We start from the raw sequence: 19,885 nt of genomic DNA on the forward strand, positions 1-19,885 counted from the left end.
GGCAGATGGAATTGTTTTCAATTCATTGTATATTTAATGGGAACCTGTCCGGTAATTTTATCCTCTTGAACCGCCACCATGCGGTAATACATGACCTGACAATTTTACCAATTATTCCCTTGTATGTTTTTTTCCAGATATAGCAAAATCTATAAAATCCACTTTTAAAACGGCACACACTATATGCTAATTACTCATTAAAGGGTCATGGGGCGGTGCCGTTATCCTGAAGAGTCACATAGTCCTGACTCCACACCCAGCTTTCCATGCTTGATTGACATCCCCCTGGCTGTCATACATCACTACCAGTCTCCTCCAACTTTCTCGGATGCGCCATTGCCTTGTACTACTTGGGCACGCACCATGCAGCGAGGTGTACTCTGCCCGGCTTCATCACTGCACCGTGCATGCCAGTACAAGGCAACGGCGCATCCGCAAGAGTTGGAGGAGACTGCTAGTGATGTGGAACAGCCTGGGGGATGTCAATCAAAATCTGGGGGGGGGGGGGGGGGGGTGCCTTTTCAATTTTCGCCTCAGGCAGCAGAAAAGCTAGAATCGGCCCTGGACTTGGGCTACACACAGACATTTTGTAACTATATTTTCTAATTCCTATTAATTTTTTTTTTTTTTACTAATAAGATTTGTTATACAACAACAGAAGATGACATAAATATATTTTGAGTTTATCATGAATGGTAGTGATGCTTGAATATAGAAAACCTGTATCTGTGTTTTCAAAGCAGCTTTATCGGGTCTCCTATCTGAGCAGCATAAGATAGATGGGGGGGAGATGCTGAGCTCTGAGCCTGTGAGTCCTGCTTCCTCCACCCACTCACAGAAAAAGGTCTGTGAGTCCTTCTTACCCCACACACTCATAGTGAAAGCCTGAGAGTCCTCCTTCCCCTGCCCACTCCTAATAAAAGCCTGTGAGTCTTGCTACCCCCACTCATAGAGAAAGCTTGTGAGTCCTGCTTCCCCCACCCACTCATAGAGAAATCCTGTGAGTCCTGCCTCCCCCACCCACTCATAGAGAAAGCCTGTGAGTCCTGCTTCTCCCACCCACTCATAAAGAAACCCTGTGAGTCCTGCTTCCCCCACCCAAAGCAGGACTCACAGCCTTTATCTTTTATTGGGAAGGAGAAGCAGGACTCACAGGCTCTTTCTAATAGTGGTGAGAAGCAGGACTCACAGGCTTTCTATGAGTGGGCGGGAGAAGGAGTTCCCACAGGCTTTCTCTATGAGTGGGTGGGGTAAAGCAGGACTCACAGGCTTTCTCTATGAAGTTAAACAGTTAAACAGCTTTTAACATGAAAATACTGAATCAAATAATAAAAAATGATCTATCCCTGATCTCAGCGTCTCTTCCTCCATACTGGGCTGGAACAGACTGCAGCCCCATCAAGTTTGACACACACTTCATTGCTTTAGGCTGGTGATATACGTTTAGTCAGAAAGTCTATTTATTATAGGATGTATTATATTTATTGATCTGCCCGATTGGGTTGATTGATCATTCTCGTTTGCCGATTTTCCAGATTTTGCCATAAAATGAGCCGATCCATTAACCAATTCAATTCACTAAAAATGTCTAGTTCTGGGTCGAGTGACCCACGACGCTTCTTTTTCCTACTAGCTGAAAAAATCAGCGGGAAAAAGAAGCGTCCGACTCCCATTGAAATGAATAGGAGTTGGAATTTAGCGGCAGAATCCGTGGCGGGTGCCGCTTCAAAAATTCTGCCGTGTGAACAGGGCCTTACGTAGGATTATTTCTTTCATGGTGAGTTCTCCATCAGCACAATATCCTTCGCTTGTTTATCTAGTCGCATCATTGCCGGTGCTATGAACCCGCGAGCAGTGAATATTCGCCGTCATCGCAGTGCGTAGAGGTAATCGGGTCCAATGTAAAGCGGAAGTTCCTATATTTCCCCCTGATGCAATGAGATTACAATGGGCCTAAGAGAATGAATCACCGTCAGCAAGAAGAGAATATTCCTTCCAGTAAATCGCTGCTACATTGTGCTAATCCGGATTATTATTATCTGCCCGGAGTTACCCGTGAGTCAGTCCTGTCCCAGCCGCCATCGCGCAAAGTCAGACGGCTTGGAATGAACAATCAGCAGAGATGTCGACATCAAAGCAATGAAGCGCGGGAAGAACGTCAGCAGACCGGCGACTTCTAAAGGTCGTCAAAACCTATAAGGTGCCCTAATATAAAGAAGGGGGACGGCGCACTAACCCCTCCCCCTCAGTGCTCCAATCAGGGGGCCACGCTCTGTGACGACTTCCATGTCTCCTCTGTTTATGAAAATCAAATAGGGAAAATTAAAAAAGTGTACAATACGTTGCCAAAAACGGCGCAAATTAACCCAAATGTATCACCATGGCGCCACGTGGTAAAATATTTTTCCCTTTCCTCCGCAGCCTTTTTTTTTTTTTTTTTTTCGACCCAGCCTTTCATAACTTTTTTGTTTTTCCGTCGACATAGCTGTATGAAGGTTCTTTGTTTTCTTTGCGGGACGAGTATAATGTACTGGGAAACTTTCAGGCCGGGTTCCCGCGGGTCGGATACGCTGTGTAAGAACTACGCGGCGTATCCGACCTGGAACCCGCAGCACGTTCCGTCCGTAATATCCGCTGCGGAAATCAGCACTGAAAAAAAAACCAAGAAACATTTATACTGATCCCCTCCGTCTCTTCTCCGCGTAGTCCGGCGTCCTAAGATGGCGTCGCAGGACACGGGACGCTGCAGCCTGTGATTGGCTGCAACGTTCACATTTTATTTCCTGAGCTGCGAATTTGGCGGCGGAATCGCTGCGATTCCGCCACAAAAATCGCAACACTTGGCTTTCTGTGGCGGGTTTTGCACCCCCATTAAATTCAATGGGGAAAACCCGCAGCGAAAACGCAGCGTCAATTTTTTTCCGTAGCGTTGGCAGGAGATTTTCGAAATCTCATCCACTTTGCTGCTACTGTAACTGCTGCGGAATTTCCACATAGGATTCCGATGCAGAGATTCCACAGCGTTTACGTAACGTGGGAATCCGGCCTTAGGGTAGGAACACGCACAGAGTAAGCACCGCGGGGTTTTTCACGCAAGCGTAATACAATAGCGGCAGAGTCGGTGAGATTTGATCAAATCTCATCCCCAGACCGCGGAAAAAAAATCAGCCGAAAAAAAGTTCATACGTTGACCTGTTTTTTTTTACGCCGCAGCGCGTCAGTTAACGCTGCGGAATCGCTGTTTTACTGTTGCCGGTTTTTCCCATTGAATTCAATGTGGTGGTAAAACACGCAATATAGTGCTATGGGTTGCGACTTTTGAGGCGGAAACGCTGCGATTCTGCCGCAAAAATCGCAATTAAAATAAAAATGTAAAAATAATATTTTTAATTTGAAATGAATAAATAAAGCAAATACTTCCCGCCGACCGTAATCCCAGCGAAGCGATCCCGTCTTCTGAGTGCTCAGGAAAGAGAGAGAGACGCGCCGCCATGACTACGGGCGGGTAAGTTTGCACTATTTTTTTTGATTGCTGCGAGTTTTCTGCAGCGGACATGCCCCCCGAAAAACCGCACCACAATTTGGTGCGATTTTTCGGATGGGATTCCCTGCGGCGTTGTTTTACGCAGAGTATGTGTCCTGACTCCGCCCAGTGCGTTCCTGCACTTAAAAATGATTTTGTGGGGTGGGGAGGAAAAAAAAACCGATTCCTCCGTTGTTTTTTGGGTTTCGTTTTTACAGGGTTGACGTGCGGTAAAAACGAGATGATAACTTTTTTTGTGTGCAAAGAATATCCAAAATTGTCTCTAAATATTGAGGATTGGCGCGGTCCGTGGATTGTGAGGAGCCGATGTAATTCCATGTAATGAACTCCACGTCCCGGTCATTGAGGTGACAATTACACAACAGACCTCGTGTCCCAGCTGTGATGTCCGCGGGGATTTCCCTGTATGAGGAGGTCACATCCTGGGTTCGTTGGCTTTGATCTTGTGTAACCAGAACTTGTTACTGCCGGCGACTACCTGGTGGAGGCTCCAGACACTGAACTCCCCTCCCCCATAACTTAAGGGACTGGCAATCATTCTCATCCTCCACCCCAGCTGCTGCAGAACCTCATATTACAGAACACAACTGCTGCAGAACCTCATAATACAGAACCACAGCTGCTGCAGAACCCCATAATACACACCCCAGCTGCTGCAGTACCTCATAATACACCTAAGCTGCTGCAGAACCTCATAATACACACCCCAGCTGCTGCAGAACCTCATATTACAGACCCAAGCTGCTGCAGAACCTCATAATACAGACCCAAGCTGCTGCAGAACCCCATAATACACACCCCAGCTGCTGCAGAACCTCATAATACACACCCCAGCTGCTGCAGAACCTCATATTACAGACCCAAGCTGCTGCAGAACCTCATATTACAGACCCAAGCTGCTGCAGAACCCCATAATACACACCCCAGCTGCTGCAGAACCCCATAATACACACCCCAGCTGCTACAGAACCTCATAATACACACCCCAGCTGCTGCAGAACCTCATATTACAGACCCAAGCTGCTGCAGAACCTCATAATACACACCTAAGCTGCTGCAGAACCCCATAATACACACCCCAGCTGCTGCAGAACCCCATAATACACACCCCAGCTGCTGCAGAACCTCATAATACACACCCCAGCTGCTTCAGAACCTCATAATACACCTCAGCTGCTGCAGAACCCCATAATACACACCCCAGCTGCTGCAGAACCTCATATTACAGACCCAAGCTGCTGCAGAACCTCATATTACAGACCCCAGCGCTGCAGAACCCCATAATACACACCCCAGCTGGTGCAGAACCTCATAATACACACCCCAGCCACTGCAGAACCTCAGAATACAGACCCCTAGCTGCTGCAGAACCCCATAATACACACCTCAGCTGCTGCAGAACCCCATAATACACACCTCAGCTGCTGCAGAACCCCATAATACACACCCCAACTGCTGCAGAACCTCATAATACACACCTCAGCTGCTGCAGAACCTCATAATACACTCCTCAGCTGCTGCTGCAGAACATCATAATACACACAGCTGCTGCAGAACATCATAATACACTCCTCAGCTGCTGCAGAACATCATAACACACACCCCAGCTGCTGCGGAACCTCATAATACACACCTAAGCTGCTGCGGAAGCTCATAATACACACCCAAACTGCTGCAGAACCTCATAATACACACCCCAGCTGCTGCAGAACCTCATAATACACTCCTCAGCTACTGCAGAACATCATAACACACACCCCAGCTGCTGCGGAACCTCATAATACACACCCCAACTGCTGCAGAACCTCATAATACACACCTAAGCTGCTGCAGAACATCATTATATGTGAATATGACTCCCAATAACTAGATCCTCTGTATTAGGGCCTGTTCACATCTGCGTTCGGTTTCCTTTAATGGGTTTCGTCAGACCTTTCCGTCGGAGGAACCCATCAACGGGAAGGCAAACGGAAACCGTAGCTTCCATTTGCATTACCATTGAATGCAGTCGACTGCGCTATTGATTCCGTAAAAAAAAACCAGAAACCTTACGGAACGGAGACAAACGGAAACCATTAGCAACGGAAGCATTACCTTTGAAATCAATGGTAATGAAAAACGGACGCTATGGTTTCCGTTTGCCTTTCCGTTGATGGGTTCCTCCGACAGAAAGATCTGACAGAACCCATCAACGGAAACCTGGACGCAGATGTGAACACAGCCTTAAACATAGGTTTATGAATTGCCACTGATTGCCTTACACATAGTGAATGATGCTGCCCTCTAGTGGGGATATATTAGAATAGCAACCCATCAAAATCTGCTTTGCCTGTGATGTAGGTTGTCATTATTCTATAAAATAACAACATGGAGTGTGTGACTATAACCTTATTATATTAGCCATAACCTATTAAAATAATTAACATAACAAAACACTATTTGCACAAAAGTTTGGAAATCTTAAAGAGAACCCGTCAGAGGAATTTAGGCCCCAAATCTGCCACCAATCTTTAATTAGGAGGGTGATTGGTTGACAATGATGCCCTTGTATATTATGGCTGGTGCAGTATAAAGTAGAAAAACTTTGAAAATTAGTGTGTTCTTTATGCAAATGAGAGTCCTGGGGGTGGTGCCCCTCCTCTGAAGAGTCACGAGGGGTGGTCCCTCCCGGCTTGATTCACATTTCACAGGTTGGGATACATCATCACCAGCTAGCTCCGACGGCATCCGGCGCGTGCGACGTGCGCAGAAGAAGCCGGGGCCACTACACCTCGCTTCACTGCGCAATGATGTATCCCGACTTGTGGGGATAATATATCTTTATATGGTCAATGCGCTTAGACTTTCTCATACAGATCTCCAAATCCCCTGCATAGACATAGATTTATAAGATAAAATTCTTTCTGCCACCATTAGAGCAATCTCACTGCATACTGCATACTAGTCACCACTAGGGGGAACTCAGGAGCTCGCTGCAACTCAATAATAGGACAGTTTGTAGTGAGCTCCTGAGTTCCCCCTAGTGGTGACTGCTGGGAGCCAGAATTTTATCATTAATTATATGTCTATGCAGGGGATTTGGAGCTCTGTATCAGAAAAACGAAGCTCTGACCGCTATAAAGATATATTCAGAAATTAATCAGGACAAGATGTTGGTCCTAAAAATGACATGATGATAAAAATAGACATTACCTTTATGGCTAGAGCTACTTGCCATATAGAAGGATGTTGTACCCATCTTTGCATGTCCTGTACCATAGGAGTGGATTATGGCCACCATTACTGCACGGTTGTCACCCAACTTTCCTACACTCCTGAGTGGTAAATTTGTTTTGTCAAGCAGCAGTATGGATTATATATCACTGCACCACTAAGCAGATTTGCCATTCAGGACTCTTGAAAAAGCTGAGTGAGCGTTGAATACTACAAGCTGAACTATGATAATATTCATATATCTGGTATGTTCAATGAAAGTGAAGCTGTCAGTACTGAGTGTCCCGCAGGTTGCGGCACGCCATAGAACAGAGCGGCCTGTGAGCACCAGGGGGCAGGTGTTATTCACTGCCAGGAAGGATGTAGCATTCTAGGACGGTGACACTGACTGACAGCAGAGGTGGAGCCTTCACACGTGACGGCTGAGCATCTTATAAGATATGATTCAGGAATAAGGGAGTCATTCACTACAACAGACCCAAGGAAATAGCTGTGAACAGCAGAGAGGGAGAGGACTAAAGCTGCTTCATACAACAGGTCTGTCCTCCATTGAGTCCTAATGTACTACAAGTTATTATTATTATTATTATATTGTTTATTATATGGTAATGTTACTATATCCTGTCCTCGGTCTGTTACATATTATTATTATACATATTATTTTTAATTTTTAATTTTTACTACTATTTGGACTTTTTTAGTAAAAGGTTTTATTTTGTTTATTATGTTTTACAAGTATTATAACTATTATTCTAAATGACTATTTTTTATCATTTATATTTTATTTATTCATTCATACTTATTTCATTGTATTATTTGTATTATCATTATTATATGGTTTATTATTTAGATTTTTAAAATATTTTTATATATATTTTTTATTATTTAGCAAATGTTATTTTATTTATTATTTTTAGATTTTTCATTATTATTATTATTATTATTTTTTTTATTAGTATTTTTTTTTTTTCTTTGATACAATTGAATGTATAAAGCCTAAACAAATAGTCCTCTGTGACCTAAACAGCCTGGACCTTAGACTGATACATTGTAGCAAACTACCAGAGATATATGTGTAGCTGCTGCTGATACAGCATTGTCTAGACTGATACAATTGTATCCACTTCTCAGCTGAAAGCAGGACTTGCTGTAAACAAGATTGTTCTCATTCACTGACAGCAAACACATGTTTAAAATGGTGAGGCATTGAAACACAAAGTATATTATAAAGTTGTAAAACTTTTCAGTTATATAATGATTAAAATAGTGCACCCAGAATTGACAATTATCACCTATCCACAGGATAGGTGATAATTATCTGTTCCCCAATCGCTGGGGACCCTAATGCTGGGACCCCCACCGATTGTGAAAATAAGGGTCCCGAGGATTCCTTCCCAATCTTCGACCTCAGTGAGGAGGTCATTACATGCCCGACCGCTGCTTCATTTAAGCTCTTCCTCACTGCGGGAGTGCGGGGGTTTGGAACCCCTGTTCTTGCGATGAGTCAGGGTCCCAGTAGTGGGGCCCCCAGTGGTCAGACACTTACCACCTTTCCTGCGGATAGGTAATAATTGTCAATTCTAGTACAACCGCTTGCAAACATTATTTTACTGCTTGTTTATTTACTCGTTGTGGCAGATGGATAAATCTTTTATTAGCTGGAAACCGTCAACAAGCAGGCTAGCTGCTGCTGACAGATTTTGTTATGGCTTTACTGAATACTAATTATGGCTTGTGTGAATCCCAAGAGCAGCTTGTTTATTAACACATAAATGACCAAATAGTCTGATTGATACATGATAATGTAATACTTGCATTTGGTGTTAGTCCTTAGGCCGGGGCTCCAGAGCTACAGTGTTCACAAAGTGCAAACCCCGGCCCAAATAAAACAGGCTGTAGGGGGTATTGTTATTGATCAATTCAGACCTACAACAAGATACCATGTTCTAACAACACTAAATATGGACAGAGAATACAATCAGATCCGTCAACAGCATCTTGCTGATGGTTTCCACGTAACAATAGGACATATTTATACGCTGTAGAAATAAAAACAAAAAGATAAAATTAAAATATATTATAGAGATGCTGGATTTTATATTTGCTGACTGCAAAGCCGTTGTTTCTCCAAGATGGAGAAGTTTGTGCCTGCGGCTGTCAGGGCATGTTGGGAGTTGTAGTTTTGCCACAGGTTGGAGAGCCACAGGTTGGAGACCACTGCTTTCTAATAGGTGGAGACTGGAGTATATGAAATTATTTACTGACGGGAATAGAAGTTACATTGCATCACGAATGTAAGGCAGAATTTCCAGACACTGCATCTAAAGATCAGTAAGTGCAGACCGCTAATCCGTCTATTATTCCGGAGAATCAGCCGCGGTTTCTGGTTTTCTGTCATTGCAGGTTATTAGTCATGTGAGGTCTGGAGGCTCCGTGTAAAACACGATTTTATTATCCCAAATTATTCATGTACATTAAAAAAAATTCAAAATAAAATCTGTACTCTACAGCACCACCTGCTGGCTGTTATGGACTCACCCAAAAATATAGAATGATCATATGCATTGTGCCAATATATCATTTGTGGAACCGCAAGTTCCAGCATTTCCCCAATGACCTCCAGCAAAGCATTATGGGAATCTTATAAACTGGACAATTAGGGCATCATTAGAGGACTTGATGTAGAGCAAATATTGTATCCTGGGACTTGTAGTTCTTTATCAGTTATTTTTATGATACACTTGCCTGCATTTCATGCCTGTAGATGATCTCGCAGACTATTTTATAATTGCGCCTCACCTTTTCTTCGTCTTGAATTCTTGCCACAGGGCAGCAGTCCAAGCAGTTCACACACAGAGACGTCTACAGGAGGAGTGTCATTAGGTGTCATTTATTTTTAACTGCATTGAAGCAGCCGTATTATTAGACTGGATCGTTTTTTACTGGGATTTTTTTTGGATACATTTTATTTTGTGGGGCACAGAATGTCATTTTGGCAAAAAGAATAGAACTAAACTGCTATTTTGTGGCAAATCAAATCATTTTTTGATACAGAACACAGTTTTGGGAATTTGAGTTGAGCTTATTTTGTATAAGAGGAGAAGCTCCAAGTATTGGGAAACCCATTGGAGGAAGCTATTCTGTCCATTGATACCATATATTAGTTTCCTGTGAAGTTGTGAAATATCAAAGGCAAAGGACATGAAAGTAACGTGACATGTGCCGCTCAGGTGATTTATGGGACACCCGGTTATTTACAGGTAGAGCGCACTGTATATAGCTTTATGTAAATCCACATTACTAATACATTTCTGTTTTCTTGCCAAATACATGAGAACAAAGTAATGATGAAAAGCAGCGAAGGCGCGGTCACGAGGGAGGACGCTGCTTCACCGTATACAGTAGTGCGCGGTATTTGTGATATTCTAACATGAGGGTAAAAGCAAAAAAATATAACGATAGGATTATGGGAGTGGAGGAAGTTCACAGAAACAGCCTGTATATATATAGTAGTTATATTCTTGTATATAGGAGGCGTTATGTCATGCACATGTTATGTGTGCTGCGGAGCGTATTGGTTTTTTGACATGACATTTCTTCATTCTGGCTGGACCTATGTATTTCTAGGTCTACAGCCAGACTGAGGAAGTCAATGGGGCTCCCGGAATTACGGGAGCGTTGCTAGGAGACGTCAGTAAATAGTCACTGTCCATGGTGCTGAAATAGTTAAGCGATCGGCAGTAAGGGTATGTGCACACACACTAATTACGTCCGTAATTGACGGACGTATTTCGGCCGCAAGTAGTGGACCGAACTCAGTGCAGGGAGCCGGGCTCCTAGCATCATACATATGTACGATGCTAGGAGTCCCTGCCTCTCCGTGGAACTACTGTCCCGTACTGAAAACATGATTACAGTACGGGACAGTTGTCCTGCAGAGAGGCAGGGACTCCTAGCATCGTATATAACTATGATGCTAGGAGCCCGGCTCCCTGCACTGTGTTCGGTCCGGTACTTGCGGCCGAAATACGTCCGTAAATTACGGACGTAATTAGTGTGTGTGCACATACCCTAACTGTTTCTGCACCCTGGACAGTGACTACCGATCACAATATACATCAACCTGTAAAAAAAATAGAAGTTCATACTTACCGAGAACTCCCTGCTTCTTCCTCCAGTCCGGCTTCCCAGGATGACGTTTCAGTCTAAGTGACGGCTGCAGCCAATCACAGGCCAATCACAGGCTGCAGCCAATCACAGGCCAATCACAGGCTGCAGCCAATCACAGGCCAATCACAGGCTGCAGCAAACCACAGGCCAATCACAGGCTGCAGCGGTCACATGGACTGCCGCGTCATCCAGGGAGGGCGGGCTGGATGCCGAAAGAGGGACACGTCACCAAGACAACGGCCGGTAAGTATGAAATTCGTTTACTTTCACTAGGGAAAGGGCTGTCCCTTCTCTCTATCCTGCACTGATAGAGAGAAGGGAAGTGCTTTCACCGCAGTCCGCAGCAGCTAGTCCGCATCAATTTAATGCCCAATCAATTTAGCCGTTGCGTATTCAGGGGAAGAGGGCTTCCCTTCTCTATATCAGTGCAGGATAGAGAGAAGGGACAGCACTTTCCCTGGTAAAACGAAAAGAAATTCATACTTACCCGGCCATTGCCTTGGTGACGCGTCCCTCTTTCGGCATCCAGCCCGACCTCCCTGGATGACGCGGCACATAGTCTTGTGTATATAGGAGCAGTATTATAGTAGTTATATTCATGTATATAGGAGCAGTATTATAGTAGTTATATTCTTGTATATAGGGGCAGTATTATAGTAGTTATATTCTTGGATATAGGGGTAGTATTATAGCAGTTATATTCTTGTATATAGGAGGCAGTATTATAGTAGTTATATTCTTGTATATAGGAGCAGTATTATAGTAGTTATATTCTTGTATATAGGGGGCAGTATTATAGTAGTTATATTCTTGTATATAGGGGGCAGTATTATAGTAGTTATATTCTTGTACATAGAGGACAGTATTATAGCAGTTATATTCTTGTATATAGTGGCAGTATTATAGTAGTTATATTCTTGTATATAGGGGGCAGTATTATAGTAGTTATATTCTTGTATATAGGAGCAGTATTATAGTAGTTATATTCTTGTATATAGTGGCAGTATTATAGTAGTTATATTCTTGTATATAGGGGGCAGTATTATAGTAGTTATATTCCTGTATATAGGAGCAGTATTATAGTAGTTATATTCTTGTATATAGGAGGCAGTATTATAGTAGTTATATTCTTGTATATAGGGGCAGTATTATAGTAGTTATATTCTTGTATATAGGAGCAGTATTATAGTAGTTATATTCTTCTATATAGCAGCAGTATTATAGTAGTTATATTCTTATATATAGGAGGCAGTATTATAGTAGTTATATTCTTGTATATAGGGGCAGTATTATAGTAGTTATATTCTTGTATATAGGGGCAGTATTATAGTAGTTATATTCTTGTATATAGGGGCAGTATTATAGTAGTTATATTCTTGTATATAGGGGCAGTATTATAGTAGTTATATTCTTCTATATAGGAGCAGTATTATAGTAGTTATATTCTTGTATATAGGGGCAGTATTATAGTAGTTATATTCTTATATAGGAGCAGTATTATAGTCGTTATATTCTTGTATATAGGGGGCAGTATTATAGTAGTTATATTCTTGTATATAGGGAGCAGTATTATAGTAGTTATATTTTTGTATATAGGAGCAGTATTATAGTAGTTATATTCTTGTATATAGGGGCAATATTATAGTAGTTATATTCTTGTATATAGGAGCAGTATTATAGTAGTTATATTTTTGTATATAGGAGGCAGTATTATAGTAGTTATATTCTTGTATATAGGGGCAGTATTATAGTAGTTATATTCTTGTATATAGGAGCAGTATTATAGTAGTTATATTCTTCTATATAGCAGCAGTATTATAGTAGTTATATTCTTATATATAGGAGGCAGTATTATAGTAGTTATATTCTTGTATATAGGGGCAGTATTATAGTAGTTATATTCTTATATAGGAGCAGTATTATAGTCGTTATATTCTTGTATATAGGGGGCAGTATTATAGTAGTTATATTCTTGTATATAGGGAGCAGTATTATAGTAGTTATATTCTTGTATATAGGAGCAGTATTATAGTAGTTATATTCTTGTATATAGGGGCAATATTATAGTAGTTATATTCTTGTATATAGGAGCAGTATTATAGTAGTTATATTTTTGTATATAGGAGGCAGTATTATAGTAGTTATATTCTTGTATATAGGGGCAGTATTATAGTAGTTATATTCTTGTATATAGGAGCAGTATTATAGTAGTTATATTCTTCTATATAGCAGCAGTATTATAGTAGTTATATTCTTATATATAGGAGGCAGTATTATAGTAGTTATATTCTTGTATATAGGGGCAGTATTATAGTAGTTATATTCTTGTATATAGGGGCAGTATTATAGTAGTTATATTCTTGTATATAAGGGGCAGTATTATAGTAGTTATATTCTTGTATATAGGGGCAGTATTATAGTAGTTATATTCTTCTATATAGGACCAGTATTATAGTAGTTATATTCTTGTATATAGGGGCAGTATTTTAGTAGTTATATTCTTCTATATAGGAGCAGTATTATAGTAGTTATATTCTTGTATATAGGGGGCAGTATTATAGTAGTTATATTCTTGTATATAGGGAGCAGTATTATAGTAGTTATATTCTTGTATATAGGAGCAGTATTATAGTAGTTATATTCTTGTATATAGGGGGCAATATTATAGTAGTTATATTCTTGTATATAGGAGCAGTATTATAGTAGTTATATTCTTGTATATAGGGTCAGTATTATAGTAGTTATATTCTTGTATATAGGGAGCAGTATTATAGTAGTTATATTCTTATACATAGGAGGCAGTATTATAGTAGTTATATTCTTGTATATAGGGTCAGTATTATAGTAGTTATATTCTTGTATATAGGAGCAGTATTATAGTAGTTATATTCTTGTATATAGGGAGCAGTATTATAGTAGTTATATTCTTGTATATAGGGGGCAGTATTATAGTAGTTATATTCTTGTATATAGGGAGCAGTATTATAGTAGTTATATTCTTATATATAGGAGGCAGTATTATAGTTGTTATATTCTTGTATATAGGGTCAGTATTATAGTAGTTATATTCTTGTATATAGGGGCAGTATTATAGTAGTTATATTCTTGTATATAGGAGCAGTATTATAGTAGTTATATTCTTGTATATAGAAGCAGTGTTATAGTAGTTATATTCTTGTATATAGGGAGCAGTATTATAGTAGTTATATTCTTGTATATAGGGGCAGTATTATAGTAGTTATATTCTTGTATATAGGGAGCAGTATTATAGTAGTTATATTCTTGTACATTGGAGCAGTATTATAGTAGTTATATTCTTGTATATAGTGGGCAGTATTATAGTAGTTATATTCTTGTATATAGTGGGCAGTATTATAGTAGTTATATTTTTGTACATAGGGGGCAGTAATGTTTATACAGACATCTAAAGCTTTTTTGACATGTTGGGAGTTGTAGTCTTGCAACAGCTAAGGAACTAAAGGTTGCAGATCACAGATGTATCTGTGTGATGCAACATCAATAGGGCACGTGAATATTATGCCGCCTGGTGTGATATCTACAATATAAGGAATATAATATAGTATATAGTGTAATTCCTCTCAGTCACTGGGCAAAATAAATATATTGTGCAAAGCATTTATTACTGTACCGAGAATGACCTTGGTTGACACGATTAGTCATTTATTTTGTTATTCTTACTTTCTGCTGGATTAGTTGATGACATCATATCTTGGGGTTCCGTAATCTTGGCAAAACTCCTGTGCCACCTCATGTGACCACATGGGCACTGCCACTGACACTTAGCCTGGCAGCTGTTTTGTACACGTGAGTGAACTTTCTGTATTAGGTAGAATAGTGAGTAATAGATTTGGAATCTGCAATGTGTCCTGCACCCTGACTCACCCGTCCTCAGCATTCCTGCCTGCTCTTCAGTAAAGCCCAAGGATTTCTTAAAGACTTCTTGCATATGCCTTGCACCCCCTCTTAATATAAGGGGGTTCCCTGATTTTTACATATTTAGGTGCCCATGGTGAGGGGTTTCCCTAAGCAGATTCCTATCACCGTCTACAAACAGGGGATGGAGCCCACCTGAGCTATGGTCCTTCCCACCATGGGATCCATAGCAGCTCAATAAGCTTCATGTATTGTATGTACGTATCATTTAAAGGGCATCTCCACTCTTAGTGCAAATCCACTGTTACATTTTCTCCCTATATAGGATTTTTCTCATTTTGTAAAACATGTGAATAACTCTGTGTCCAGACACTGAATGAAGCAGCTCTTTCTGTCTCTCTCAGAGCAGTAAATCTCAGCATAATCTTAAACACCAATCAGCATCTGAGTTACATGTAGCCAATCAGCTGCCTGACAACACAGCCTTGTGTCTCTAGCTGGGAAACTCCCACAATTCTTTGCTGTTTACAACCCCTTTACAGTTGAGTATATTCATGTACTAGGACATAGTGACTGAGCCCTGTGATCTTTACAAGGTTTAGTGATCACATGATGGTGACGTTCATGGATTTATTTGTGACATATTTTACAATAAAAAAAAATATTTTATTAATTTTACTCAACTGCAAATTGTATAGGCCTCATATGTGGTCATCTTGATGATATAATTGTCCGGTGAATAGATCTTCATGAAAATAACAAAAAAAAACTTTCCCAGACTCCTCATTAGCAAATCTATACATTGAGACCATTCACTTCTTAAAGGGGTTTTCCATGATATTACATTGAAGTATAGGCCATCAATGGTATATCCTGGAAAAACCCTTTAAGTAGGCAAATTTCGATATTCAGGAGCTGGATACTTTTCAGCAGATCCGCTGGGTGACAACCAATATGGCTGCCATGACAGCTTCATTACTGGGCGAAAAAGCTTACACAGCTTACCCAGAATCCTGAAAAGAATTGCCGAGATGATGGATCCGCTCCTACCCATAATACGGCTTAAAGGAACACTATAGGCAAAACTGATGCATTACGTTATGTGTAGTGCAGGGCTTGAGTGGGCGGAGCCTGACACAAGAAGTCAAAGAAAACCAAAGAGATCATCATTGTGTCATGCTCCGCCCCCTCAGGCCCTGTACTACGCATAACACAATGCATCAGTTTTTGGCTTGGAGTTTTCCTTTAAATAGAAGGCTGGTTGACCCGGTGGGAGCTGGACATGGTGGGTTCTGGTTTGGTGGCCATTTTGGCTGTATCCCAGTTTTGTTTTACGTTAATATATTGTATATATCTGTATTTGCAGAACAAGACCCGGTATAAACTAGCAGCGTAATTTGTGGGATCCAACGGATTATCGCCTGAGACGACTTGTGGGATCTTCCAACCCTTTGGTATTGAGAGATCCTAATCCTAATCTGGTCAGAGGGTCACAAGACCTCGACCAACCTCCTCACGATGCCTCGTCTTTCCTTCATCACCGGGGGGAAGAAGGCCAAGCGCATGTTACGTACGGGGACGTTAAGGAAGCCGCGGAGTCTTCAGAGTCAGGACTACCAGACCTTGCAGGAGAAATATCTGAGGAGCAAGCAGCTGTTTGTGGATGAGACCTTCCCGGCCGAGATCAGCTCCATTGGCTGCGGAGACCTTGTACGAAAACTGCCGCCATGCGTGGAATGGAGGAGGCCGCAGGTGAGCGACATTTTCTGGTAACGTTTAGGGTGCATGCCCAATTGCCGCATTGTACAACCACATCATTTCACTGCTAGGTTAAGTTCACACAGGGCGGATACGTTACGTAAAATCACACGGCGTATCCGCCCTGGTCGCCGTAGGGAATTCCGGTCAAAAAACTGCAGCAAATTGCGGAGCAGTTTTTCGGTTGGAAGGTCCGCTGCAGAAATCCTGCACTAAAGAAAATATGGATACTCACCTTGGCGACGCGTCCCTCTGCCGTCCTGACATTCTGCAGCCCTGGGATAACGTTTCATCCCATGTGACCGCTGCAGCCAATCACAGGCACATGGGATGAAACGTCATCCCAGGTGGACGGCCTGGACGAAGAAGCACAGAATTCTGGGTAAGTATAAGTTTTTTTTCTCATGAGTTGCGATTTTTTTTTTTGGGAGGAATTTCTGAACTTTCGGAACAAAACTGGATAAATGAAAACTGTGGGAAGGGGTTAATATTGGATTCTTCCTGCTTGTAAGGGAAGAAAATCTGATCATATCAATTTATTGAGGAATAGCCATTTAAGCAATCTCTTTATATATTATTGTAGGGGCACCAAATATATAGGGAACTATCCTGATAACACAATTGCGCGGTGTAATTGCTATTTAAGCGATTCACAATACATGAGCGCAGATTCACGGCTAAATAGAACAAACCCTAGAACATATTAGGGGATTGTTACTTCAGCGATTGTCTTGTATATTTCTACATTTAAGTTCAAACAACTTACATATAATTATATATTTCGTAAAAATGTTCAGGCTGCACAACAGGGATTAAATCGGCGGCGGTTAAAATTTACGGCTTTTTTTTTTTTTTTTGCTCCGTTCACCTCTTTACTTAATTAAGGAAAGCGACCGGCTGTAATTATTTCTGCAACTCACATTCGTTATGTCAAACTATAAAACTGTGCGGTATCTACACGAGGCCGGGACAAAAATATTCCCAAGATAATGAGAAAAATGAAACACTAAACTTTAATATCCTCATATTCACAGGAGCTGGTGAAGAATCCGCAGTTCTTCGCTGAAAACGCCAGCCGCTTTGATTTGCACCAGGGACTCACAGGTACTGTGATATTCAGCCACTGCTTTACCCTGATTAGACACACAGTACAGAATATAAAGCTAATGATTGTAATTTATTAACTTGTACTCCAGTTACATCCAAAGCTGCGTTCGCAATCTTACAGACTGTCACTTCCAATCCGTCAACCCTAATGGTTATAATCTACTTATCCCTGCGTCCTTGAGGTCATCGAGCCAACAGGCTAGCAGAATTGTAAATGCAGCTTTGGATGTGACTGGAGTAGAAGGCATAAATGAACTTAAGGTTTGTAAAGCAAGGCGTTTGCAGAGTTACTTGCTTTATCATTAGATTCTGATTGTAAACGGTGTTCAGAGTGGAGCTAAGATGAAAAGTTAGGTCCATCTCAAACAAACAAAATAAAATAGTGGTTGCTGGGGAGGGAGTATGTTAAAATAGTAAGAAATCTGTTCTGTGCATCAGTCATTAGGACTTTTTGAGGTGGAGTAAGGAGGAGCTGCCCTCGATTACATCTATACATTATTATATTTACAGGCTAAGCTATTGACCATATTACTGTTCCTCGGGGGCGTGTCTATGACAATATTCTGCATGTGCTTAGTTATCTTACCCTTATTTACCAGATCCCAATGAATACTTTAAAATGGGCATCCTACTTTATTCTTACCCATAAACCTTAGCACAAATTTGCCCCGACTTGATACATAGAATATGTTTGTGGTATGAGCATGGCAGATCTGATGATCGTTCAATCATAATGTAACACGGCTTCTGAGATAATTGGGGGATGGGTCGCCTTATCATTTCCACTATCTTCCAGAAAATTGCTGGTTCTTGGCTGCCCTCGCCTCCGTCACCTTCCACAAAAACCTACTGGCCAACGTGGTCCCTCGTAACCAGAGCTTTGACAAGAACTACGCCGGAATCTTCCACTTCCGAGTGAGTATCACTTCTTATTCCCACACGGTGTATCACTTTTGTCTGGCGTATTCCTTTAAGCTTTCTGGTACCTGAGAAGCAGTGATCTAAAACAAGTCTGTGCAGCACAGAGAGGCAGTCTTCTGTGCAGATACTAAAACAAAAGCAACATGAGTGGTTATAATCTTTCTGGTTCCTGTATTCTTTCCCCATTGCTTATTTTTTTCTTTTGTTTAACCCTAAAGCTGAATAATGCTGATGCTTCCGAATGCCTGGGTAGTTGCATCTAAAAACAATCCCGTGAAGGAGAGGCAGTACTTTATACAGCAAACACTAAATTTAAAGCAATATTAAAACGTATAATCTTTGTTGTGTCTTTATGTTTCCACCGTTATTTTTCTTATTATTATTTTTAACCCTAAACTACATGTTTTCTATTACCTGAGTAGAAAGGATCTAGAACAAGCCTGTGTAGCATCGGAAGGCAGTACATTGTACAGCAGACACTAAATCTGAAGCAATAGGAGAAGCAGGGTTGGATCCAGCACGAAGCATAAGATAAAATGGAAAGGAATTTCCAAGTTTAATGGGCCAATAATTTGGCAGGTTAAAAAATCAGGATCTGGGTACACAGCGTGACATCCTGTTAGTGTAAGGAAAAATTGTGATGATGGTTGAAAGCCTACGCGTTTCAGACGCTACGAGCGTCCTTAATCATGGCTGAAGCAATATCATAATCATTCCACCCTCTCTTCTGTCTGTATGTTTCCTCCTTATCCTGATTGTTTTCTTAGCCCTCCAGTTTTCTATTGCCTGAGTAGGAAAAATCTAGAAAAGCCTGTGTTGCAAGGAGAGTCAATACCTTGTACAGCAGATACTAAATCTAAGGCAATATTATAACTTACACTATTTCTCGTACCTGCATGTTTCCGAACTTATCGTGCTTGTTTTTATTGACCTCTAAGATACATGTTTTATGTTGCCTGAGTAGGAAGGATTTAGAACAAGCCTGTGTAGCATCGGAAGGCAGTACATTGTACAGCAGACACTAAATCTGCAGCAATATCATAATAATTTCAATCTCTCTTCTGTCTGTATGTTTCCTCCTTATCCCACATTTTTTCTTAGCCCCTCAGCTATATGTTATCTATTGGTTGAGTAGAAAGGATCTAGAACAAGTCCGTGTAGCATGGGGAGGCAGCACATTGTACAGCAGACACTAAATCTGAAGCAATATCATGATCATTCCAATCATTCTTCTGTCTGTATGTTTCCTCCTTATCCTGCTTGTTATCTTAGCTCCTC

At 41.1% G+C, this 19,885-nt stretch overlaps 1 protein-coding gene across 1 annotated transcript in view; it reads left to right on the forward strand.

Annotated features, from left to right (window-relative positions):
• Positions 1 to 16,292: 16,292 nt before the first annotated feature.
• LOC142761432 (calpain-14-like) overlaps positions 16,293 to 19,885 on the forward strand; it is a 44,804-nt gene continuing 41,211 nt past the window's right edge. The window contains exons 1-3 of the mRNA XM_075864624.1: positions 16,293 to 16,573; positions 17,614 to 17,683; positions 18,483 to 18,601. Of these exons, the coding sequence (XP_075720739.1) occupies positions 16,340 to 16,573; positions 17,614 to 17,683; positions 18,483 to 18,601 (423 nt within the window). The 5' untranslated portion in view covers positions 16,293 to 16,339. The remainder of the gene's footprint in view (positions 16,574 to 17,613; positions 17,684 to 18,482; positions 18,602 to 19,885) is intronic.

This window comes from Rhinoderma darwinii, chromosome 4, assembly GCF_050947455.1.
Source record: "Rhinoderma darwinii isolate aRhiDar2 chromosome 4, aRhiDar2.hap1, whole genome shotgun sequence".
NCBI lineage: Eukaryota > Metazoa > Chordata > Amphibia > Anura > Rhinodermatidae > Rhinoderma > Rhinoderma darwinii.